At 42.0% G+C, this 26,545-nt stretch overlaps 2 protein-coding genes, 1 long non-coding RNA gene and 1 pseudogene across 5 annotated transcripts in view, besides 2 other annotated features; 2 read left to right on the top strand and 2 right to left on the bottom strand.

Moving 5' to 3' along the window:
* shakB (shaking B) overlaps nucleotides 1–26,545 on the top strand; it is a 165,980-nt gene that overhangs the window by 49,886 nt on the left and 89,549 nt on the right. The gene's annotated exons all lie outside the window — the stretch shown is intronic.
* Nucleotides 1,862–2,224, bottom strand: CR11235 (annotated as a pseudogene).
* Nucleotides 7,768–9,176, top strand: CG1314 (uncharacterized protein). The gene has a single exon (NM_134567.2). It carries the CDS (start codon nucleotides 7,826–7,828, stop codon nucleotides 8,960–8,962), a length of 1,137 nt encoding a protein of 378 aa, NP_608411.2. The 5' UTR covers nucleotides 7,768–7,825; the 3' UTR covers nucleotides 8,963–9,176.
* Nucleotides 11,434–12,352, bottom strand: lncRNA:CR43193 (long non-coding RNA:CR43193). The gene is made up of 2 exons (NR_133533.1): nucleotides 11,834–12,352; nucleotides 11,434–11,779 (listed from the first exon to the last, which is right to left on the bottom strand). It is a non-coding gene; the product is annotated as a long non-coding RNA:CR43193 (long non-coding RNA).
* Nucleotides 17,362–17,437: a mobile genetic element.
* Nucleotides 20,077–20,283: a mobile genetic element.

Here is a 26,545-nt window from a genome sequence, read left to right as displayed (position 1 = left end):
CCTGGAGAAATTAAGTATACGCACACGACCTAAAAATTTAACTTGCTTAGCAAATAATAAGAGCACTTCTAGCATGAAAAGTATGCATTCAGTTTCTCTTATTAAAACCAACTAGCTATGGTTTTTTCCGATACACGGAAGCCATGTTGCGTATACGCCCTGTGCATCAAAAGGGGCAAGCAAATCTGGCCAAAGAGGGCAAAACGTAAACATAAATAAATAACAATAAACAACAATAAAAATTGACTCCTTGTGGCATTCCTCCTCTGCCACTTTGACCAACACAAATCATGGGAGCAAATCATGCGAAGCACCAAATACACACACACACACCCGAAGTCACAGGGGTCGGAGGTCATCTTTACGCTGATGTCTATGACATTATCAGCAGAATTTATTAAATGACAGACACATAAATATATAATATATTAGGCCATAAATATATGGGGGCAGGCAGGAGAAGGACTTAGATAGGCGCTGTTTATGCGACAAAGGTCGACCAGCGAGTTACCCTGGAAATGTGAGTTCACAACGCGTGCACAAGTCCTAGATCATACACCAATTATTAAGCCACATGCAGCGAACTGAATATATTTCCTTTTTACAGGGTATTTGAGGGAAAAATCCCACCAGACAGGAACAGCAAAAAAAGAATACATGAAAACGAATTACAATATTTTAATTTGATGTTATTATTATCGCGCACACATGCTACACATTCTCTCTCCCCCGCAATATTATATACATTTTTTTTTTTTATGATATTTTATTTATTTTCCAATGGTTTTTGGAGTGGAGTGCGAAAATAATGGCAGTGGCGAAACCGCACGCACATGTACATGTATTTCTGCTGGGGGTGTGCTATTCAAACGAAATTATTGACATCTAAATTAGAGGAATTCGGGATCTCTGGCTTTCTTTTTTGCTATTTGGGTGCTTCGTTTTCGCTTAATTTCGATTTTATTCCGTTTGATGTTGCGCCCTGATTGGAAGTGTTCTTTAAATGCAAATAAATCTGGATTTAAGAACACTCAGCGTGAAGTGGCTTATGAACATTTCGCGGCTTGTTTTTCGCCCCATATATCTGTAAAGCATTTTTAAGTTCGCACCTAATTCGCGTAATTTAATTGAGGTTTGTCCTTAATGTTGTCTTCAGAACATAGTTCTTTGATTTTTATTTTTAGAATTCAATTATTTTCTAACTTGTAATAGTTCGTATATGCATAAAGTGCACTGTGTTTTATTAGTAAGATTTTATTTGGATGGGTTATGGGTATAATGGGTTATAAACCCCGGTTGAACCGCCGACAATTAAAAGTTATGTGCTCAGAAGTTGTGGTCAACGTCCTGAAGCATCCATGCTCACTTAGAATCTGGTTCGTCATGCCCTCTTAGGGTCCATCTCCTCACTTTCTGGATGATCCTCTGGGTCCATCGCCCCTTCTTTGACTTCTGCCTTCGACTGAGCAGTGCTGTACTCTCCTTCGATCTTCTTTATCTTGTCATAGATCACCTTTGCATCCACCGCCAACATGACTTTAGGAAGAGTTCCAGCTATGACTCGGTCTGCGTCGTCCGAAAACCGAAGCACACCCTCAGGGCACACATGGGGCAGGGCACATATGAAAATTTTTCGGTAGCTACGTCCCCTATATCGTATTGACGCCCTGCAGTCATACTGGATGAGTAGCTTGCGCTCCTGCCTTGGACCCCTGCTGTTTTATGAGCGCTTACGCCATAGCGACGCTCGCAGTCTCTCTATTTGTTTCCGCCGGGTGTTCTTTGATCGACAGCCTTGTGTGTAGCATGACCCACAGGTGTCTTATCGTGGCGACTCCGACTTGTATGGTGGTTGACTGTCCCTGGACGCCTCCACGTCGTCGAAATGGTCCGCAAAGTAGAACTTCTTGGCATCGATCGCAGGGCTCTCGAATGCCTGCTTCTCATTGCAATCGATGGTGGCGGGCTCATCCTGCACATCCTCAACATAGCCATTCTCAAAGTCGTCCGACTCCGGGCCTAAATCATCGGCTTTGGCTGCTCTCAGCCGTAGGTTTGGTTTCTTTCGAATTTCCACGCCATTTTCACCGACTTCTCGCTCGCTCGCTGGTTGGCCGCAGAAAACCTGGTGGTGGACTCAAGTATGTTCACTGTGCTTTTTAACAGTTTTTCCGTTTCTGCGGACTGTTGCGGAATAACGAGAATCGAGATCTGGCAAGACGAAGACTATAATGAATTTAAATTACACATTTTCTCTGCTGTGCTTCCTCTACCCCTGCTCTTCCTCTTCCCCTGCTCTTCCTCTACCCCTGCTCACAGTGCCTCCTGTGTGTGAGTATGTGTGTGCGAGAGGCGCTTATGGCTTTGTTTGCTACGTGGCCTGCTTTTCCCGCCCCCTTTGCAACACACCCCTGCCGCATTTACTAGCCCCGCCCGTTCCGTCTCTGTTTACTCCTTACAATCAGTTACAGTCTCAGCTGTCAATAGATTGTTGACATTTTTTCCTTTATACTTTCGCTTCGGCGAAAGAGACGGCAGCCAGGGCCGCAGAAAGAGAAGGATAGAAGTGTTGTTTGGGCCATGTTCTTTTTTTGTTTTTTTTTTTTTTTTTTTTTGTTTACTGCTTAAATCTGCCAATTTACTCGTTTACGTTTAGGCTTTGTGCGTGCGTGTGCGAGTGAGCGGAAAGTGAGGGGCGAACTGGGCGGAAAAGCGGGCACATGTGTGCGGAAAATTAATATCTGTGTCATTTTTTAGGTTAATAAGGCCAAATTGAGTATATGTGCCAGACACACACTTAATTATCATCATATTTATGGCCGTCACGGGGCGACACTTTTGGGTCCCGTGTCCTGCGTATATTTCCCACGCTTTTCTTCGTTTTTTATACCCGTTTATTATGATTACGGGTAATTAGGTCTAATTTCTAATAGTGCGATATGTTATCGAAGCCACCAGTGGAAGGCGAACTTATTTTTAACATTCTCCTCCCATAGACTGGAAGTTTCAGCATTTTGGGGAAAACTTAAAAAATGGCAACCAATATGCACATTTAAAGGCAAATCAGTTTTGAAAATGTACACTTTCTCATCATCCACACTACATTATTTTTCAAAGTGGTTAATGGAAATTGCCTCTTTCTCATTCTCCAGCACTTGCCTAGGCTCTCTGTCTGTTTCCTGGTGTCGATGATAAAGTAGATTAGAGGCAATTTAGTATTCGTCGGAAAATGACTGTTGAGAAGCCATCGACAGATGTCTGTCGTCGTGCCGGCCATAATATATGTATGTAGCTGTATAAGTAGGTCCCCCATTATATCTTTGCCGATGTCTCAGGTCAGTGCGAATGTCTAATCTCCGGGCTGACTGTCTAATCGCATTTGATGATGACTCGACTTGACTCCACTTGATTCGATTCCATTCGATTCCATTCGCTTCCATTCGACTCCCTTCCATTCAATGCGACTTGACTTTTCCCGGCCTTCCCCCGCATTTCCCTGGGAAAATCCGGACTTAATCAATCATTGGCCGTCCGTCTGTGCGCTCTCTTTCGCTTCCTGAACTTATCTATTCGCTTTCAATTAATTTTCCAGCTTTTATGCCAGCTGCATTGGCCACAAAATTTTGTTTGGCCAAAAGTTAAGGCTTGATTGGGGTATCCCTGAACTTTGAACTGGCCGAAAACCCAGGCAATTGAAAGTTTGTCAAGTGTTTAGGGCAACAGTTCGGAAGTGACCTGAAAAGTGTGTTCGGGGAAATTTGATTCGATTAGATGGGATTTTTGGTCTTGCTACTCGCTATTGCTGCTTTTTTTTATCATTTTGCGTATTGTTCAACCTTTGTTGAACATTATTTTGCGCCGCAAAGTTTTCCCCTACCTTTCCTTTTGTCGGGCACACAGGTGCAAACAGAAAGTAAAACAACAGGAGCACCAGCCTCAGAATTTACATAAAAAAGTTTGTCATGCCCGAGGAAAAGCGGGTAAAAGCCAGCACATGCATGTTTTTGTGTATATTAAAACTGAAAACGCTGCAAACGCCTGAGCATCTGGAAAAGCCTCGTCTCCGGGTTCAACGCTTCGGTCTGGGCCTTCCAAGCTCCCTTCAGGTGCGATATATGAACTATACATACATATATGCATGATCATGTCTGGATTAGCTTAATGAAGGCAAAGACTCTGGCGAACAACAGCTGATGGGACAGACGGGAAAGCTGGGAAGCTGGGAAGCTGGCAAAATGTTAACAGTCAGTGCCAAGAAAATGCTGTCACGCAAAACGCTGAGACGATGACAATGTAACGTTTTCCCTTGGTTGTTTCGCAAGTGGAACTTTGCCGAAACTGCTCTGTTCTAATAAGTAAATATTTACGGACCATTCCATGTTATATACATTTTGTATATTGAATCTATAGCTTTTCTATAATTTCCGTATAGCATTTCGTAACTTCTTTACAAATGTTTGTATTTTTATTTAAGTATTATTGATTGTTTAATCATAAGTCTTAATATTTTCAATTAAATTGGGGCATAAGTTCTTAGCTTCCATCTTTTAGCATTTAGAATGTGCTACGATTATAAGAACGAAATTTTCCCGCTCATAAAGGGCACTTAAAGGGCGACTCTAGCTGCGTTTTCTGCCCCAACATGTGCTTACATGTGTGTAAGCGCATTTTGCAACGTGTTGGGGGCTCTGACATGCTGACGGCAACATGCAACACAAGCCACCGAGCGCAGCGGCAACATCAGCAGAACATACGTGCACGGCAGCAACGGCAAGAGGGAACGTTGGAGAAACGGGGAAGGCTTTAGCTACCAGCCATGAAAATCCTTCAGAGTCGCGTCGAAACATCCGCGTGACGACGTCATCGTCGTCGTCATCGTCCTTGTCTTCTATTGTTGCTGTTGCAGCCAGTGTTGCTGTTGTTTCTGCTGCTGCTGCCGCTGGCAGACATTGCTGCAAAGATTTACGGAAAGTTTACAGCCTCAGACATTTGTTGTGGCTTTTATAAATTGTGTCTGTGCGTGGGTGCCAAGGTGTCTCCTCTGGACGCGTTGTGGGTGAGGGGCGTGGCACGGCTGCCTTTGTTGCATTGCAGTAACAGCAGCGGCATCATCAGCAGCGGCAGAAGCAACACGAAACACGTTAAGCGCATTGCCATTTGTGCCACATCACGGCAAACGGCGAGGGAGCTCCTTCCTTGGATCATGGGAATCCCCGCATCTGGCACAAGTTGTTCAATTCAGCAAACAAAATAAGGCGGAGAATAAATAGAGAAAAATACATATAGAAGAAAAAATAAAACACGAAAAATTGCCTGCCTTTGTGCAACCGAATGGCTTAAGCGGGATTTATCGGCATGCCGAAAGGTGAATTCGATTGATTGCTCCGATAAAGATGAGCGATGATTCGGGCTATTGTTATAAGCGAAATTGTATGAGGCCTGTTGTTCAGTTAATTCTACAATTAATCAGTGGCCAAGCGGAAATTGTTGTCAAAAGATTTTGCTCTCCTCGTTCATTTGCAACATTTAAATAACTACCACAATGATTTCGTGAAGGATTCCCCTCTTTCTAAAATTTATTGCTGTGGAAAATATACATATGTACCACGAGTTTTAATTTACGGACTCATTCGTAATTCGTGCATCCATCACGCATCAATTTTTCACGTTTATCGATTACGGTTATTAATCATTCCTTTTCAGGACGATTCGATGCACTTTTGTCGACTCATTCGATGCTGAATCCTTCGGCTTAAGCGCGTTCAGCTTGTTAAATGCGCTGCTGGCAAATTGCATTCCCCATTTCCCTGCCATTTTCCATTTCCCACCCACACTTTCCGCCCACTTCCCGACAGGACACAGATGCTGCCACGACCGTGCGACTGAGATGGATAGCTATACTCGCGTCGTAATTAACATTAATTTCGTATAAACTTTGGCACATTGCGTATACGCCATGTGTGCGAGTGTCACTCGCAGTAATATTATCATACAGCATACACTGAGCATTCAGCAAGCGAACAAAATTTCAGGCGATATTCGCAATTAAAATCATTAAATGCTTAATAAACTTTGGAGATAATGACAATATTAGCGCAGTTTACTTTGCTCAATATATGGTTCCTTGTCGATATTCCATCCTTTTCGATAAGAGAACCCATGTTCTGCGCGTTTTTTCTTCGAGTGCTGAGGTGATACTAGATTGTCGTACCACACAAATTAACTGCGAGCACAATTGTTTTACACATTGTTGTCTGGGTTGTTGTCAAGACAGCAGCAGGGAAATGGAAATCTTTATGTGTGGATATGTGCCTTATGAACCCTTCGCTTAACCCCACTGCATCCCGGGGGTCTGTGTGCGTGCAAATGTGCGAGCTCAAAGTTGAATTTTCTTCAATTGACCTTTTAAAATCCTTTCCTTGTTGGTTCTTAATACAAGCACTTCTTGAATGCTGATTCGCTGACAAAAATGTTTTCTTATTTGTTTCAGGTGAGGGTTGCTTATGATGAAGAAGGCTACTTTCCTTTTAGGTAGATATCAAATTGTAAAAACTCAATTAAAGCAAACGGTAAGCAATGAAAATCCGTCTTAAAGATATCATCGAATCTAGAGATACAGCGGCTTTGGCCTGTTTGCCATTTGCGGTTGGCTGCACTGTAAGCTGACAATTGCAGCTCAAAAGCTCGAAAAGGAAAAGCGATACCAAGTGGGAAGAGCGGAAAACCCAGGGAGCATGGCTAAGGAAAGAGAGGTGGAGTTTTCCCCTCGAAACTAATGAAGTAAAAGCGAAGTAAAAGGGAGAAAGCCATAAACAAACGGCGCGAGCACGTGACTCAGCTCGTTTTTATTATTGTTACCAAGTTGCGCGACATAAATGTATAAAAGGTCCCAAAAAATACTTATTAATTGAAATAACGTTCTTCATTTATGTTTTTATCTCTTCATGCATCTTGTCCTCATTAGCTTAAATAAATTACAATCGGAATCAATTTAAATATACACTTGCTATACAGAAGTTTTTAAATATCTAATACATATTACAGTGAATAAATTAACAAAAGCTATCCAAATAATCAGTGTTATTATGAAATTGGTTTATGAAATTGGTTTAAAATTTGTTTTGATTTAATCAGTCATAATCTTTTAAATTTATTGAAGGTCTTGACATATGTTGATTGAACTCCGATTTTACTGCAATAGACCGCACTTCCTCTGCGGCGGTTCATTCCATTGTCGATTTGAAACTAAAGGAGTTGCCAGTGGGAGGTGGACGAAAGTAGTGGCGTGGGAGGGGGGTGGCCACAGGGAGTTTGCAGTCCTAGTCCGACTGTTGCCCTCTCCCTTGGAAGCGATTCCCCCTCCCCCCTTTTTACCCCTAGTTGCATTTCGTTGTTCTACAGAGGCAACTTGAGTTTTGTTTGTGTTTTGCTTTGTCTTGTATGTTGACACATTTTTCTTTCGCATTTTCTTTTTCAACTATGTATGCATGTGTGTGCGAAACCGGAAATTACAAATGCAACAAAATGTTCTCCAGAGTTTTGATAGCATTGTCTCAGTTGCAGTCTAGGAATCTCTTCTAAAGACGATAATTCCACGCTCGTGACTCCGTCATGGAACTCATTAAAAGAATCACATAATATTAACTTGAAACCGTTAGAAAAAAAAAATAAACAAGTAGTTTGTGAAATAAGTAATCAAAAGTTGATTTCATTTGTTCTAACCTTCTGTCATCAGTATAATTTTACGTCGAGACGTCAACAGTTCGACTCACACAGAATTATAATCACAAAAAAAAAAAACCGACATTTTCTTAAAAATTCCTAAATGGAGAACAACAATTGCGAGGGCGAGCAACCATCGACATCCGGTGCATTCTGTAGGTGCTCCGAGTCTGGCATTGGTATATCTGCCGTCCTGGATCTCGCTCAGTCGGAGTACTCCCTGGACACCACGCCGGAAGCTGTGATGGCGAGTGCATGTCGTCTGGAGAACGAGAACGATGGTAATGATACCGATGAGGAGGTGGAGATCTGCTTCACCAGCTTGATGCCCGATCACCGTAGGCGCTTGTATATGGACTGCAAGCTGTCTCTTCCGGCGGGCGGAAGAGTGCCCATGCGCGGCGGCGCAGAAGCCATTTCCGCTTCCCCACATGGCAGAATCAGTTCTCCGGAAATTCGCTATGAGCGGCTGAGAAATACTGCAGTCGAGGTGCGCAAATACTGGAGATTGCAGAAGCTGGACATGGCTTGTCCGCTGAGCAATTGCGACTTGATGTTCAATCCTGAGCAGCTCCTAAGTCACTGCCTGATGCACCACGAGCACATTATTACAATGGAAATGAAGCCCAAGGAGCCAAAGGTTCTGAAGCTGTGTGGAAAATCCTTGCCCGAGGACAGGGGCAAAAGCAACTGTGTGGGTCTGATGATCTACGAGAGTGGCAACAACGCGACCAGGAACTTAAATCTACCCAATATCTACAAGGACTGGGAGTGCCAATTGCCCGTCCTGATAATGCTGTGGAAGACTTCCTGGGACTCGATGCCCGTCGGACCGCGAGTGACCCATATCTATATTCTGTGGCTGTGCTGTCCCCAGGCCCAGACGCCTTTGTTGGTATCCGTGAATATCGGAGAAAACACTCCGGGAGTGCCACGTCGGCAGATGATTCAGACCTGTCAAGGCTCGGAGACCCTGAAGAATTGCGATCTGCTTTCGGACAGTCCGCATTTTATGCGATTCACACATCGCGAAATGAAGGAGCACACTGAAGACTACACGCTGGACGTCGACCTACAGTTCACCATTCTAGAGGATGAGGGTAGAGTGGGGCCCATATCGCCTAATCCTAATGAGGGCACCTTTCGCGAAGACGACATCGAAATAGAACTTGCGGAAAAGGAGAATACCTCCAAGGAGGAGGTATTTATTGGGAACTCAGAAGGGCCTCAAGCGAACTAAACGCAGTCTATCACAATGATTTTTGGAATGATTTTTCAAAATTATTTGCATTACTTTGATACTGTACCTAAAAATTGTTTCAAGTTTTTTTAAATTATTTTGGATCACTTTGTACTTGGACGAAATACCATATCTCATAAGCAATTCAACATATGCAATCTTGTAAATTTTCATCAAAATTGTATCAGTAAAGATCAAATTCCTTATTAGAACTAAAATTAAATTGTTATTAATTAATGCGATGACAAATTAGTTTGAAAGTGCCATTTACATCGTTCAATAGGTTTAAATAATTAATTGTTTAGTCGATAATAAAATAAAATAAATAATAGTTTCGAACTGCCATTAAATCGGCCCTTTGAGTTCAAACTTGTATGTATGGTATGTGTACATTTGAAAGTGCATCATAATGTTGAGTGTATTTGCAATTTTCTCGGTCAGACTGACAGCTTAATTTAATTATTCTTGAACACAAATGTTGTGGCAAACTCGCCCACTTAACCCGCTGTGTGTTTGCTTGGCCAAAAAGCTGTTCGCTGGAAATTTTTCGCTTACGCCGCAGCGTATGCAACATGTTTGCCATGTGGGGCAGGGGCGTCGTAAAAGAGGGGGACAAGGGCTGTTCGGTTTTGCTGTCCAGGTCGTTGGCAGCCATTAGCACAAATGTCGTCGCAAAAGGGGGCGTGGCGGGCAGAAGGAGGAGTAACTGCATCAACAACTTTTTAACCAACTTGCCAGCCCAGACTAACAAGACCGCAGAAATTGTGAACAGGGGTGTTGTGGAGAGGGGCCAAGGGGACTTGTGGCGGCAAACTAACTAACTCGATGCTTTTGCCTGGCACTTGTAATGTACCGTTATTGTTGCAACAGCACCGCCGGGGGTGGGCGGAGGTGGTTTTGGCTGCTTTGTCCGCGAAATACTTTTCTGTCCTTTTTATTCGGTTGCAAAAAAAAAAAAAAAAGAAAATGTAAGCTCAACTTCAGCTGCAGAGATTTTTCGGTCAGCGTTAATGCAGCAGTGTTACCCCCCTGAAGAGGACTACACCCCCCGCACCATTTGTGCCAGGGCCGCTGAACGCTTTATGAGCAATGCATCCGAGCACTGAGAGAAATGGGTCGACCTGTTTCAAGTAATACGAATATCCGCCCGAACAGGATTGGTTTCGGTTTTCGGTTTAACGAACGTAATCGTAGATTAGTGACAACGATCAAGTACATTGATATAAGGCTGTCACTACAATTTTTATGCCGCCGCAAAAACAAAAATATTGTAAATAGAGAATACCCATTTAAGGACCCAATCCTTTTCGCTTATATTTTGCGATGCTAGATTGCTTTCTTCTTTTCGGTCAGTGAATCCCCGCGGTCAGTTCCATTGCGGTCTGCTCATCTGTGTCCGTGTCTGCCAAGTTTTTGGACCCCTTGACCCCGGTCCCGTCCCCATCGCCACGCCCCGAAGAACCACGGTAAAATAGTGGCCAACTTTTTGTGTATGTACCACGGAGCACAGGGTCCCCCTTCGGACACTTTAAATTGCACACAAATTGGCAGAAATGGCTGTTGCCAGAGTTCCATTTTTGGCCGTTGCCTTTGACAATTTTTTGCCCGGGAAAGTTGCTGTTTTCCGCCCGAAAATAAAAAGAACGCATTTTAATAAAACTAAGACAATAACGACTTTGCGTCTCCCTTTGTTCGAACAACCTCCCCCCCCACCCCACCCCTTTACAGCCATTCTACTTTTTGTCTAGTCTGGTCTTCGGAGAATTAAGTGGTGTGGTTTGATGTTGTCCAGGGGCAGCCGCAGAATAAGTGGCAATTGAGCATTTGATTGGGCAGTGAGTCTGAGAAGTTTGCAGCCACGGCTGTGAGCATTGAAATATGGCTCGACAATCAGATGGCTGGCTTTAATTATTGTTTCAGCTTAATTTGTATATTTGCGAACTTAACTGGCGCAACATTCGGCTATAATTGCTGTACAAATTGAAATTTGTTCGGCTGTCTTGCTGGCCCTTAACAATTAATCATACAATTGCATTCAATTTATGTTTATTTGTTTTCATGGCTTGTTGTTTTTCGCTTGAACAGGCCAACTAACCAATTAAATAATGTATTTTCAATTTGCATTGGCAGAAACAGGAGCGAGTTCGCACGAAAATGTTGCCTACTTTTTAGGATCGCTGTAAGTGAAGGGTTTCGAAATCTATTGTTTAATATGGATACGTAATACGTATGTATACACGTATTTGTTTAAACTTTAACTAACAATTTCAGTTTCTGATTGCGTGCGTAAATAATTGCCAAAACAATTAAATCATCAAGCTCTGATTAATTTACTTTAATGCATTAAAGCATTTCTTGCAAGTACTTTACTATTCAACTGCGTTGTGATCTAATGTGCATGTAAAATATATATTGTATCAAGTCTCATAGTCGTATTAGGTTTGTAAGTAAATAAGTACTCTTACACAATTAAAATAATTTATGTTTATTAGCAACAGAAAATAAAATTGAATCTATTACTTATTCATTCAACGTCCGCCCACAAACACGATAAAATTATACTCTTCTTTTCGTTGGCAAGTCAAAGTAACGCTCAAGTAATCCATCAAATATTGCCATTTATTGCTGGTTACTGGTACTTTCTGGGTCACTTGCCCGGCCACGTTTCTCCACAGCTCCAGTGCTCCGCCATTCGCAGGAGCCGGAGCAGAAGCAGGAGCAGGACAATAAACGGCAGCAGTCACCCTTTGTCCGGAGTGCTCAGACCTGCGTCCCGTGTCCTTTTCCCCGGACCTCTGCTCTTTTGCGACGTGCAAGCTGCATGAATTACGAGGTTAATTAGAAGTTTGACACGAGGCATGGGGCACTTACAATATGTACATGGAATAAATATATATGCGCACACAGGGTCCCAAAGTGGAGGCTGGATTCTGGGTTCTGGGTTCTGGATTCTGAATCCTGGGTACTGGGCGCTGGATCCAGGATCCAGAATCCTGGTTCCGGGTAACTGGGGCAGGAGCAGCTGTCGTTGCAGTTCGAGGCACGTACATGGCTCACACACACACACACACACTCACGCACGAATGGTGGCCTGCATAAATAATGCAAGAGTGTGAAAAGACACACACACCCACACACGCACACACATTGACGCTGGGCAACATTTGCTTAGCTTTGCAGGCAGCAGTTTTCAATATCAGCCTAGCAACTGGGAAATGGAAAAGCCCCTACACCTTCACATTCCCACTGCCACGCCCATTTGGCCAGCTTGCACTTGTTTATCATTTATTACTGCAGTCGGAAAATCTGTTTCAGCTCCTTCTACATTTCACATTGTTTGTCTTCTGTATACCAGCTTTGCATGTTTTCCTACCATTTTACCCCAGCATTTTGCCAGTTTTTTTTTTTTTTTTTTTTTTTAGATTTTCACTCCTGCTGACACTTTTGCTGGCTGCTGGAAATGTTAAATTGAATGTGGCAAAGGTATTTTGCCCGATGAAAATCGTAAATGTAATCGAAGGTAACGAAATTGTATTTATAAATGAAATTTGTGTCGTTCTGTGCGGAAATTTAATTGCATTTGAAAGCCCAATGCTTCCTTTTAGTTTTGATTATTTTAAATGCCCTTATCCATTTTATACGCAATGCTGTTGAATACAGATCATTTTGATTATTGTTTTACGTACATCTGACTCAGATTTCAACTGGCTACCTTTGCATCATCACAAATGAATATCAGACATCTACATCCAATTCTAGTTGTTTGTGCCTTAATTATTCGACACCTTCCAAGCTGTAAACCAATTTAACGCCACTCGGGGACTGCACAAATTCGTGACACCCGAGGCAAAACGTTTTTAATGATGTTTGCAAATTTAATGCGTTCTTTAATTTAATAAATATAAATGCAGGCGCAGCAATTCAATTTCATAACCAGAAGTGGAGGGCACACACAGACAGTCGCACACACACACACACACACACACACACACACACACAGAGACGCAATTGAAGCTGCAATTGCAGTCGCATGCAGTATGTGTGTGGGTTGTTTGGGTGGGTGTGTGCACCTCGTTTCTTGTTCGGTTGATAAAGTTCATGAACCTTTTGGCGTTTATCTAAATGTCCTCTCTCTTTCTGGCTGCCTCGCGCCGTCTCCCTCTTGCAGTGGCAAAAGTGTAATTGTCTATCTTATGCCTTACATTTGCACACAGATACACAAGTGCACTGTAAGAAAATAGCGCAATTATGCTCTTAATTAACGTAAAAGTCCATTTTAATTCTTAGGTCCTTGAATGGGACATGCATATACTTTGCAATAACTTCGGTCCAATCCAATTTTTTGAAATTTATAAATACCGCAGATACTTGTATTTTTTTTTTTTTGTTTTTTGAGTGCAAAGAAGCCAGCCTTAACTTTGTTTGCTTGTTTGCATTTGCCAATATGCCTGAGCAGACTGGCTAAGTCTCTTTCTCTTAGTGTTCTTGCCTCTGTGTGCGTGTGCTCTTGAGTGTGTGTGTGTGTGTGTGTGGCTGTGTGTATGGTCGTATATGTGAGTGCTTGAGTGTGTGACAGCGGGTTATGCCAACGTCTTCTACTTCTTCGCCGCTTCTGCAGCTGGCATTTTCGCGCAATTTGAACTTGGTTTTATGGCCGGAGTCGAAGCCAAAGTCACAACAGAATGAAATGCACAAAATTAAGTAAAACTCGGATGGGTAAAGTTTTAATTTTAGGTTTTAGTCGAAAACATTTCCAGTTGCATAAGGGAAATTGAAACTTGTGTTTTGCCAAATTCAGGCAACATTCAGCAATTTTTAGAAAATTAATTTCTACTGACATTTCATTTTGTGATTTGAACTGAATTACTTTTTGTGGGCAATATTAACGCATTCAAATTGAAAAAGTATACAACATTTTGACTTAATTTATTATACTATTTAGCGCTTAAATAGTTTTGGTTTCTCGCGTGCCATTCATTTGCAGTCATTTTTTATTTCGCTTAGGGGAAAAGGAAAAACCAATGGAATGTCCAACTTAATAAAGGCATTCATAAATATGTGGACTATCCCTTGCAATTAAACTATTCGGAATTTAATTTCGAGCTTGTTTCGCTTTCGATTCAATTTCCATTTTCAATTTGATGCAATTAGCTGAAGTTCTGTGCAGAAAGCGAGCTCAATAAATTGAATTTAATTTGCTCCCCAGCCCCGCCCATTTCTCCATTCCCCATTTAATGCAGGCCCAAAGGTATATACTCGCATATATGTATATATTTATTCGCACAAATATCGGGCATTGTGCGGTTGGTGCAGTTAACATTTATTGCTTTTTTATACCTTCATGCTGTTAAATGAAATGTTTTATTTCCCATTTCGCAGGGGGCTTTCCATGTGTCGAATGATGGGTGGCGGGGAGGGGGGATCTTGGTGCGGAAACCCTCTTGGCATTCCATTTCAATTTCACTTGAAAATGCACTTCGAATCGCACACAGGCACAATCACATCGATTCGCGAGCCACTCGGAAATCAGAGAAATCAGAGGAGCGCGGCCAAACGCAATTACACGATACCGGCTGCCATGGGTTAAGGGCCCATCGCTGGGTTACGTGATGCGGGAGCGGCGCGGGGCAGATGGTCCATATAAAGCATTGGCAAAACTTCATTACTAATTCCATTTCCAGCACAAATTTACCCACATATGCTCGCAAATGCCGCTGGAAATTGTACGCAATTTATTTTTTAAATCTCATCTGCAGATGGGCGGTATTCGTAGGGGGTTGGGTGGTGGGCTGTGGGTGGTGCTGCTTTCGAGAGGGTGGGCTCGGTGCTTTTGTGGTGAGCTAGAGTTCAATTTTGGGAAATCGCTGGGAAATCGTTGCTCACCTGCCTGCGGAGAATGTATGAAGTCGAAATTTTAGCTTCAGTTCAATTCTAATTTTAATTGGTTCAGATAAAACAGTGCACTGCCATATAATACGAGCACATGGCGTACAGTTTTGGATTGAGCAAGTAAGCTAAAAGTAAGAATGGGATCCATCCTGAAATTCAAGTGGAAAACGGCGAACGGTTCGCGAATTTATTCATCAATTTGTGCTCCCATCCCGCGGTTCAATCAATTGTTGCCGTCGGTCCCTGTATTTCGCTAGTCGACTATTTCCCCGGCAAATATCTCCTCTATCGCATTTCCCGCCCCGCTGAAGTCGCTTTTGCCCAGTTTTCCATTGCTTTTCATTTTGCTGCTCACGATTTGGTGCACCCAATCGACCCATAAACCCAGTTATTTACTTAGAAGCGCCTTTTAACATTTTTTTGCCACTGCTGCCGCTTCTTCTTCTTCTTCTTCTTGTGCTGTTGCAACGGTTTAATGGCAGCCCGGCGTCGCAGTTGGCGTCGCAGTCGCCGCAGTCGGCTTTTTGCATTAAATCAACGCGCGACCACCGCCAACAATAATCAACAAAACATAGCGCACAGAGAAAACTTTGGCCGCAATAAAAGCCGGCACCACCCACTGCATTTTCCAGCTTTTCCACTTCGTACACAGAAGAGAAAATCCACTCTATTCAATATTCAGATAATGTTAAATGTTAATGCAATTTTTAACTTAAATTTGCATCAACATTTTTAATTTGTAGCTTTTTACTCCAACTTTTGCGATACTTTATACTTGATTTCCAATTTCTATTTCTAGAGTTTGGTTGTTGAAGTTTAAGAAATTAATTAAAAAAAAAAAAATAAATAAAAAAAAAATCAAGCCTTTCTGCCATACTATAACATTTTTTTATCTACCATAACATCAAACATCGAAATGTATTTTGTTCAGTGCACATAGCCCACTATGCAGTGCAACCAATCTCAATTGCAATTCGAACTCCAATACGAGAATTCGTTTCAATTTGTTGGTCACCCAACATCCATCGCCCCTTTTTGTGGAACCAACCGCAAAGGAGGGATCTCGGATGGGGGCAGATAGTTCGGTAGGGTGGTGGGCTGCCAGTGGGTGGTTGGGTGTCTACCATCCTGCCAAGAATTGATTCGCGCCGACTCGCGGCGCATGCAAATAAGGTCAACGTGCGCTGGCCAAAAGCCGGCAGTCAGTCAAGGAGCGGCTGAGACGAATGCGACTGATTTCGGCGGTGCACTTGGAGAAAAACTGTCGAAATCATATACAAAATCCCATAGAAATAATTTTAATTACTCATCATGATGTTCAAATTGCGCAAGCTGAGCAGGAGATTTTTGGTAAAGACCGCTCAAGATGTAAAGCGATCTTATCAGCTGCAAAGTGTTTTCCTCTCTCTTTTTTTTAAAAACTAGCACCCGTGAAATATATATTAATTTAAACATACATACGCACCACTTCTTTCCCGCAATGCACCTAGGCCGGAAAGTATGCAACACTGCGGCAACCGCTCGACTGAGTGACGGTTGATGTAGAAGGGTGGCCAGGGTGGTGTTTGGGTGCTTGGGTGCTTGTGTTGGTTGGGTGGCTGGGCGGGTTAGTGTCGGTTGCCTTGTCTGTGGCGCTTGTTTGCCACGTTGCCATTTGGCACATTTCGAATGAGCGAACGAACGAATGAGCGTGCCACAGAACAAGATGAATCGGCGGAAGGGGAATAGGAATTTCTCTTTGGTCTTTGCCGTTGTTGTGCAATTGCAAACATTTAGCATGGCGACCTAAAACAGTTGGCACACAAACGAACACGCTAGAAGCGGGAAAAGCAAAGAGAGGTCTTCAAAATGGCGCAAAAAGAAAGTAGGGAAACCGTGGGCGAGGGAACAGGGAAAAGCTTCCAAGGGAGTCACTAAAAATTCAAATCGAAATGAATAATTGAGTCAGCTCCAATGAACAACAAGCTTAATGATTCCGTTGACCAAGAAGCATGCCACAGATCTTAAAAGCTTTAAGCCAAGTTTTGGGGAGTACGGAATAACGTATACGTATTTCAGTTCAGAAGCGGTCAACCTTTTCTTTGCTATTTTTAGCCGAGCTTTAATAAAATTCGAGAGCTCCATTTTTGTTATTGTTACCAGAAATTTAGGGCAAATATACTAGATAGCTCATTGATGCGCCGCCAGGGAAGATCTGGAAGCTCTTGCCCGATTGGGTCAAGGGGAGTGACGGGCTTGGAAGCTAGGAAGCTGTTATATAATTCTAGTGCAGTTAAATCGGCCTCCTATGCGGCTGCGCAACTTTCTTCAGTGGCCGGCTATGCAGTTGTGGAGAATTTTCTTTGGAGTTGGCAATGATCGGTGGTTCAAATGACCTCTGTACCCGTGCAGACTTAACCAATATTCGTTAGTGAACTTAATCAGGGTAGTCCCGATTAGTGACAGCTTTTCCTTCAGCGAATGTTTGTTTATCATATCTTCCAGTTTAGTTTAGCTAGCTTCTAATTTTCGCAACACGCTCAATTTCTTGTCTTGTTAATAATGATGTGTAGTTCGTACCTGAGGTCTGGGTAGCAAGACCACCACCTCCCCGAAGAGTTAGATCCTGAAATATACAGCGTCCCAGCAGCTCAGATCCTCCCAAAAATAGATAAACAAACTTATGCAATGAACACCAATAAACGGAACCTAATGGAATTATTAAAAATCTAGAAGGCGTTCAATAGTTTGAGCGCTTCTTTTTGCGCCGTGAATCATAAAGCCTGATTTTAATCCTTAGAAAACCCTTAATATTTCATTGTTGAGCAATTAAATACATATAAAAAATTCATGAAAAAACACTGATTTATTCACACTCATACTTGGTAAGCAATACATTTTGCATCGAAATGCTCGTTTTCCGACAGAGCTCGCAAATTAATTAAAGCCATGTACCATTTATAAATTGCATAAACACCTAGAGCCATTCACAAATTGCTATGTATTGAATGAATAAATGAACTGGGTTGGACGACCACCATCTTCATTTCCCTTCCTTTCATATATATTTTCGTATTTATTTGGGCTCGTGCGGCAAATAAAATGTACCCACCCACCTGGCGCCCTGGTTGAGACTCACAAATCAACAAATTTGAGATTTAAATTCAGTTTACCCACAACACAAAATCCCCCCGCCCCTTTTCCCCTTATCCGCTACCTGTTAATGGCTTGCATTGTCATTCATACAAATCTCATAATGGATAGTACGAAAGAGATAGCCTGTGTGTGTGCAAGGGAGATGGGAGAGTGTGACAGGTGGACTGGCAGCGAGTGGTAGCGAGAGGCAGGGGGAAAAGTGCATTCTAATGAAAAGCGTTTAAGACAAAATCAACAACTGAATTGGCCAAAAATGCAAACAAATCTAGATTGGCAGGTGGTAAAATTCGGTGGATTTTGGGCTAGCATGAGTGCTTTTTCGGTTTTACCAACTGGGGACAAAAAATAAAATCGTTAGCCATTTGATATATCCTTTCTATTGCTATTTACCTATTAAGCCTTAAAACATGGAGGACAGTAGTATAACGCAGTTATTAGCTTTTTTTTATTGTATATGAAAAGCATATATCTTTTTATCTGTCGACACTACTGAGTTTTGTTGTGCTACACACGTGTTGAAACATTAACGATTTTATATAACAAATCACTAAATTGAGTTCGGCAGTGTATTTTCATCATTGGTTTTGCGTATAAGCTCCATTTTCAATTCGTTGGCACAGCACGTGAAATGGATCAAAATGCGCTCTATTTGGCAACAACAATGGGCGCAAGCAGGAATCTGTTGCGGGGGAGGAAAATGTGGGAAAGTGGAAAAGTGGAAAAGTGGAAAAGTGGGGGCTTGTTAAGCCCTGTAAGTGGAACACCAAAAGCATGGAAACAAGAAAGAGGCAGGGAGTACTCTCGCTTCGTTTCAATCAATTAAGCGCCAATAATTAATTCAATTGATTTCATTTCAACCGGCTTCGCAGTCTCCCCCCTCCCAAGCGAAATTTTCCGAGCCCCCAACCACTCAAGTCCCCCATCGAAGCGCCACAATGTCGCTGAGGGTGGAAACGTCGAGGGTAAAATTGTAAGCTGCCGAATGTCTTAGGCCATTTCAATCTCGAGCGCCATTAATTCATTTTAAAATTTATGGCTTACAAATTTGCGGCGCTCATTTGGAAAGCTAAGCGTTTTATACAGATTTTACAACTCCAGCACATAACAGTATAAATTAATATTAGGCTCATATATTTCAAAGTGAAATATTAACCAGTTTTTATTTCTCTGTTAGGGCGACAGGGAACCCTTTTAACGAAACGGCGGACACACTGCGTATGTGTGATAATCCTTAAAGCTTTGTGGTAGACCTTTATAATCATTTTAACAACCTTAATTTTGAAAAGCCAGCAGTGGAGCACCCTACTGTTTGAATATGTATATTTTATAAATTATTGCAGATTTATTTTTCGGTCTTTGCGGTAATTTAATGGCTTCGACAGCTGCTCTGGGACCGAATACCGAATTCGTTTGGGCGAGTTTAATGGCATGGCGGTTGGGGCTAGAGACTCTGTGAAAATATACTTGAATCGAGGCAAAGCATAGTGAAGCGTTGGGAATTTATGAAAATATTTTATGAAAATCCTAGTCTTCCCACACTTATTCCACACATCTGAATCTGGCTTAGCATCTACATACTTGTCAGCATTTAATATGAAATAATTTCTTTTTGTTTGCCCTTCTTTTTGTCCACTTATCCAGCAACTGAAATCTTTTCGGCCAACAACTTCATAAATTCTCTCTCTTGCCGTTGCAGGTAAATTCCCACAGCAAAGACGACTCAACTCGAGACTTTTGTTGAATGTAAGCCAAAAATCCATTTACATAATAAGATACCAGAGAAATTCGAGCAAAACAAGAAGGCAAGCGAGGCAAAAAGACAAATATGGACACTGAACTCGGTTCGACTAATGCCACATAAGTCATGCATATGTGACTCTCTCTTGAATTTGGCAACAAAATTAACAAAACATAAATCCTACCAAGGCACTTTACATGACAGAGAAAGGCACAAGTGCTCGCATATATATTGTACATAAAAAGAAAAAGATTTAGCAGCCACGTGAAATGGGCAGCACCATTTGAATTCATATATATATATATTTAGTCTTTTAGGCAAAATTTCCCTAATTTGAAAATGCTTCGATTCATTATACCCGATACTCGATGATGAGTAAGAGGGTGTGCTAGATTCGCTGAAAAGTATGTAACAGATAGAAAGAAGCGTTTTCGAACATATTAAGGATCAATAGCCATGTCGATACGCCCACAAAACCGCAAAAAACTGCGCGTCTACACTTTTGAAAAATGCGTTGATATTTTTTTACATTTTTATTAATGTTGTAAATTTCTATCGAGAACATTTTTTCTTGTAAAGTTCTATCGATGTGCCAAACAACTATTTGCCACGCCCAATTTACCGCTCTAAAGCCGCCAAGCCGCCAAGCCGCCCATGCTTTGAATAATTTTTAATTTTTTCGTAGAGCGTAATTTCAACAACTCTATGCAAAGAAGCCACAAATCTGAACGGAATATAACCCAGATTTGGAGAGATATATGTACATACATATATATGTATATGAACATATGTAACTCTCGAGGGCCAACTTGGGCTTGTGTTTTCATCATTTATTCGAACATTCTTCAGGCTGCAAACGAAACTTCGACTCTCAGACGCAGCCATTACTCTTTCGACCCCCTCGAAACCCCTTTCCATCGACGCCACTGCCGTACACTTGAGCCCCTCGCCGTTGGGGGCGCCACTTTAAAAAGGCAAAACGTAGGAAGAAAAAATTCACACTATAAAATCATAAATTACGCCATTTAAGTGGGTCAAATGGAGGCATTTGTGCGGAAGACACCCCGCTAAGGGGTTTTCCAGGGGATGGGGCTGGCTTGGGCTAGGCCTGTGGCAGGATGGGGGTTGGCAGGACTAAGAGGATACAACGACTGCGGCGTTTTCCATGTTACTGGGTCACTGCAGGCACACACAAATTGCGGTGAAAGGGGGTTTCAGATCGGTTTGGGGAGGGGGGCTTCGATATAAATGAGCAATGTTAGGCCTGCCAAATTCCCCCTCTCACACTCCCCTTACTACGGACGCCACTGGTTTGTTGTTAAGTAAAAGAAGCCGCAATAAAACAAACGAAAAATGGAAAGCGAAACGCCAACGGAAAGCGGCAAATGGTAACTGGGAAATGGAAAACCGAACGCGGACGACGTCATCGTAGTTGTTTTTTGTTTTTGCTGCCACAGTGGCAATTATTGCAAAACAAGAAGGAACCCCTTCGGTACCCCTGCTGCATCGACCTTGTCAGCATTTTTCGTCTTCTGCTGCAGTCACGTTGACAATTTTTCCAATTGCAGTTTTCCACAGCGAACAGCAAAAACTTCGCCGTTAGCAGTAATCAGTTAACGGAGGGGGGATCCGCAAAAATGGAAAACGGAAAATGGCAACTGACGACCAAGAGACCTAATCAATAATGCCTTCAATGTTGGATCTGCTTTCTATTAGTTTCTATTAGTTTTTCCGATGCTCTCCAAAAGGGGGCATGTTGCATGTAAGGTATATTTTCTATTAAACATCCATTGCTCTCATAAACATGGTATGTATAAAATCGATGGAATTATGATTACATGTACATACGTACATACTATCTTTCGGTGTGTTAATTCATCACCAATGATGTTGGAAATTTATGGCGTACTTGAAAATATATCTAGTAAAAATGGGGATATTTTGGGAGCATTCAATCTTAATTATTCAGTTTCAGTATAATTGCATTCAGTCGAACTGCGAATATCTAAGGAATTGCACATTGTAATGCACAGGAATACGAGTATAGTGTTTGCCCAACTTCAAAATAACTTGTAGTTAAAAGGGATTTAAATCTTGAAGTGGCTAGATATAAAGTGATACAATTTGATCATTTAAATCAATCTGTTTTACACTGATCTTAACATTGCTAATTAGAATTTACAAATAATTCCCAAGCAAATTCGGATAGAAGACGAAGGGTATACTCATAGCAGCCTTTACGTCTTACATTTGTTTCTTGCTCGCCGCAGTCGGAATTTCATTAGCCCAGCTCGAATGGGGAAATGGGAATGGGACCGGCAGGAACACAGAGGCCTCACTTGATTCGCTTTCATGTTCAGGGGTCGTCCTAGCCCCCAGCCCCCAGCCCACAGCCCCCTTTTTCGTGTGTCATGTCACGGTTGACTGAAGGGAGTTGCGAGTGTCGAGGGTTATGGCTCATATGTCGCTGGCTTTACATTATTTTCCAGCGATTTCCCCCCCTGCAGCGCCCTTGACCCCAATTGATGGTAATTCAGCTCACTTTTTCCTGGGTTTTTCTCATTTTTTCTTATTTTTTTGTTGCTGTTTCTTTCTGATGAGCGAGTGTCCCCACTGTGAAAAACTGACAGGAGCGCTGAGATATTTGCATGTCACACGGCTCAGATGTCGAAAAATACTTAAAGCACAAGGTCGGTAGATTTGAATCGGAAAAATGCCTTCCTCAATTGGGAATACTAGGCTCTTAGCTTCTTAGCGCATTGTTTGAAGACCAATTTTCTTTGGATTAAAGAAGGCTTTTGTTTTCTAAGTCCTGTTTCAGATTACGGTTTTATCCTCTTTTTGTGGGAATATTCTGTACTCCTTTTCCCATTTCATAAACTTCTGGTGTTAGCATTTCATCTAAGCCATTAGCGGCTTGTTTTTAGTTTTTTTTATGAATGGCTTTTATTTAGCTATTCAGTTAAATTAGCCATCCAAAGCACTTTCACTATTAAGCAATTTATTTCGATTTTTATTTAGTGCATTTGTTAGAAGCGTTTAATGCGGATTAAATTTCGCATCGACTTATCGGCCATCTTTGTCTAACTATGCAAATGATATATGTATGCACAGCATGTCCATGTGTGTGCTTGTGTGAGTTTGTGTGTGCTGGTGTGTGTTGGTGTGTGGCCATATACCACTGATATCTGGATCACTAATCTTAGATACAAACAATATATTCAAATAGCGACCTAGATCCTTGCTTAACGTTCGAACAACAGCCACAAAACCAACAAGGATGGCGATAATAATAACAATGCTGGGAGTGAATGAGAGGGTTCGAGTGATGGTCAGAGGGAGAGGGAAGTAGGCCCACGAAAGAGAGGGCGAAGTATTTCACAAACAACACTCCAAATGAAATGTGGCCCACAATGGGTTGTCTCACTCACTGCTCGCCATTTACATTTTTGCTTTCCGGAAACCAGGCTAAGAAAGTGGGCAAATGTCAGTGCAAAGTGCAATGGAAACAAGTGCAAAAGGAAAATCTTCTAAACCCGAAAATTGTGCAACGGAAAATGAAATAAGTAGAGCACACATTAACGCTATCGAGACCCTTGAAAGAATCCTCTTTTCCGTTAATGTGGTGAAAGAAACAAACAAACAATACCAAAATGCTTTTACTATATCTAAAAATAAGTGAGTATTCACCTATATATGAGTAGTATTGGAACTATTTTTTAAATAAGACTGCGCACATGCAAATATCTGTTTTAGTCTAGAAGAAGTTATAGCAATCAGTTTTGTTCTATTGAAATCTTTCCTTGTAATGCTGCCAAAATGACTACTTGGTGACTCATTTCTCCTACACTTGGCTCTATGGAGTTAGCTATCATAGCCCCACTGTAACTGCCCCCATTCTGACCCAAAATGAACTTGACTGTAGCACTCTGTTCGCATAATTCAGGCCCTTGAAACCGCGAGTGAGAACATTAAGTTAATTTAAGTGGCTCACTTGCTTCCATCCAAACAATTGTCAGTGCATTAATGCCAAGTACATCATGAGGGAAGTACCCACAATCCAAATATGGCCAAGATGGCGGTGGTTAGCAGGAAACGGAAACGGGCCAAGTCTCGACGAAAATCCATTTCCATGTGCTTTGGACTCGTTGTGGGATTGCCTGCAATTGTGCGGGAAAAAGGAAAACAGAAGCATAAAATCAAATTACAAACTAATATTACTCACAGTGCGTTTACTTTTCCGTATCGTTAGTTTTCACTGTCAATTGACAAAAGAACAAAATGAAATGGTGTGTTTTCCTATTTTTGGGGCGCTATTCTGGGGGCTGGGTGGTGGAAACTGCAACAGCGGCGAAAGCATAAAGCAAGACAAAAGAAGGGCCAAAAGGAAGGGGCAAACAAAACACACAAAGGAGAAACAAACATGAAACAGCAAGAAAGCCAGTTATGCATGTGCTTGGTGGGTTTTCCAAGGGAGCTGGGGGTGTGGCTCCAAACAATGCCAGAAATAATGTAACGAAAATTTTGCCGACGTCATCGATACGCAAAAATGACGCGGAAACCCTCAAGCAACCCCAAATAGTGTGGCATATTCAAGGCAAAGATGTTATATATGTGTATATACATATATATTGTATATGAGTATCACGACATTTAGGGAGCTGTAATGTTTTATACGAATATCCTTACAACTACCAAAATTTTCCTCACTTTCAGTAGTAGTATCTTTAATTAAATTTAAAGATTTATTAACAAAACAATAATAGTCGATATAAAAGGAGAGGATTTTAATATTCATCAGTTCGTATTGTACAATATATAGCTATAGAAAAGCCCGGAACGATTTGAGAACTGAAAAGTGGGCAGGGTATTCGATTGATTGGCGTTCTTTAATCTTTATTCCCTGTTTGGCTTGCATGTTGGTTTGTTGTTACGCATACTCTCACACCCTTACACACACACATTTATGGACATGTACGTATACATTATGGAAACGGGGCCAGCAGGCATCAAAAAATCACGTATACGTCAGCGCGGCCGGCGGCGACGTTGGAGCTTATCTGGTTTTCTGTTCTGTTGTTGCCGCTGCTCCCATAATCGCACAGGCCATAAAAAACGCATTGTTTATGCGACGTAATTGGACACCATCGAATCGCCCATCGCCCATCGGCCACCACCCACCCACTGGCATTTGGTCATCATTGGATCTTCGGTGCGACCATTTTCAATGCCATTAAAAGCGGCCATTGGGCTCGTGTTCGCACAAAAGGGCGGTGGTGGCGATGGTGCCACGCCCACTCTCCCCAGAGACAGCCCCTTGTTGTCCGCTAATCCTTCGCGTACTTTATACTGTTCCCTTGGCTTGGCAGAGCTCCCAAAAAGCCAAAAGAAAATGAAACATACCCAGGAGTTCAACGATTTCCACGCCAATTTCTGACCTGAACAACAATAAGGAACAACGGGTGGGGAATTAAACTTTGCGCGACTCCGAAAAATGAAGCCCCGGACAATCTAAAGTAAAGAATCGCAAAAGCAGACGATAAGGCCTCAGTGAGATTTGATACCACAAAGTAGGTCAAAGTATTAGCATTAAAAGCCAAAATATCAAAGTATTAGCATGAAAGGCCAAAATATAATCCTAATTATTTATCATAGCTTAATGTGAAAAATGGAAACACAAGGGCAATTTAGAAAAGGTTGTGCATAAAAGTCAAGCGACATTGACGTTTTAATTCCTTTAAATTTAAAAAAAAAAAATTATTTTTCCTGTTCGTCCAGCCCGAAACGCACTGTATCAAGTGTGGCCAAAAGAGATCCTTCTGCAGTTTCGGTTTCAGTTTTAGCTTATGTAAATGGCTTATCGGGAGCGAAAGAGCGAGCTGCCACTGGCCGGAAAGAGATAGACAACTTGGCAAACAAGTTTTGAAGCGATTTTCGCTTTAGTTTATGTTGGCACATAATTTCATCCTCCTCTCTCTTTTCCTCCGTTTTTTCATTCCTTTTTTTTTGCATAATTTTTCGTTTTTGGCAAATATTTTGCCAGGCAGCCAAACTTTCTGTCCACACACACACACACACAGCAACACTCAGGCTCATATACACACACGCACCGAACTCGTCGAAAATTTCAAATTAAAATTCTGCAAAGTTTGCCATGTTCTCGTGTGTGTTTGTGTTTGGGCAAACACTGCGCATAATTTTGCTCAAATCTTTGACAAATATTTTCGCATGCTAATTTCACGTGAGCGAGAGCGGCCCAAATACCAAAAAGGCACATGAAACTTTGTTTGCCGGCCCTCACCTCTCTACCCCACCCTTTTCGTTTTTTTGAGTCCTTGAAACCACGCCCACAACTCACGAAATGGACCAAAGGATTTATTGTTGCATAATCAAATTCCTGGGGATAAAACAAGCCAAGAAAATTGTCAGCGTTCCTCAACTTTTAACGCTCTCCCTCTCAAATTTTTGGTTGGGCCGTAGGGCATCTCGACAAAAGGGGGCGTGGCCGGCTGAACTATTCACAAACTTGGCAAGAAAATAGCTGAGACACTTGGCCTGGTAAAACTCTTCTACTCCGCCGCTTTCCGCCTCTGAATTAAGTGCTAAACAAACGAAAATGATGGCGAAAATTTGACTCTTTTGCCGAAGCTAAGTCGCGAGTACAGTGAACTCTGGAACGATGGAAGGAAGCACACATACTCGACATTGCATCCAGAACATTAGGTGATCTGGCATAAAAAATTATTACGACTGGGTGGGTGTTTTATGGTGGAGACCTCCTTGAAGAACTCCTTTTTAAGTTAAGCGCCCTGGATTTCGCC

This window comes from Drosophila melanogaster, chromosome X (assembly GCF_000001215.4).
Source record: "Drosophila melanogaster chromosome X".
Lineage (NCBI taxonomy): Eukaryota > Metazoa > Arthropoda > Insecta > Diptera > Drosophilidae > Drosophila > Drosophila melanogaster.
The sequence above is the reverse complement of the archived record's forward strand: the minus strand, read 5'-3'. Positions and strand labels throughout refer to the sequence as shown.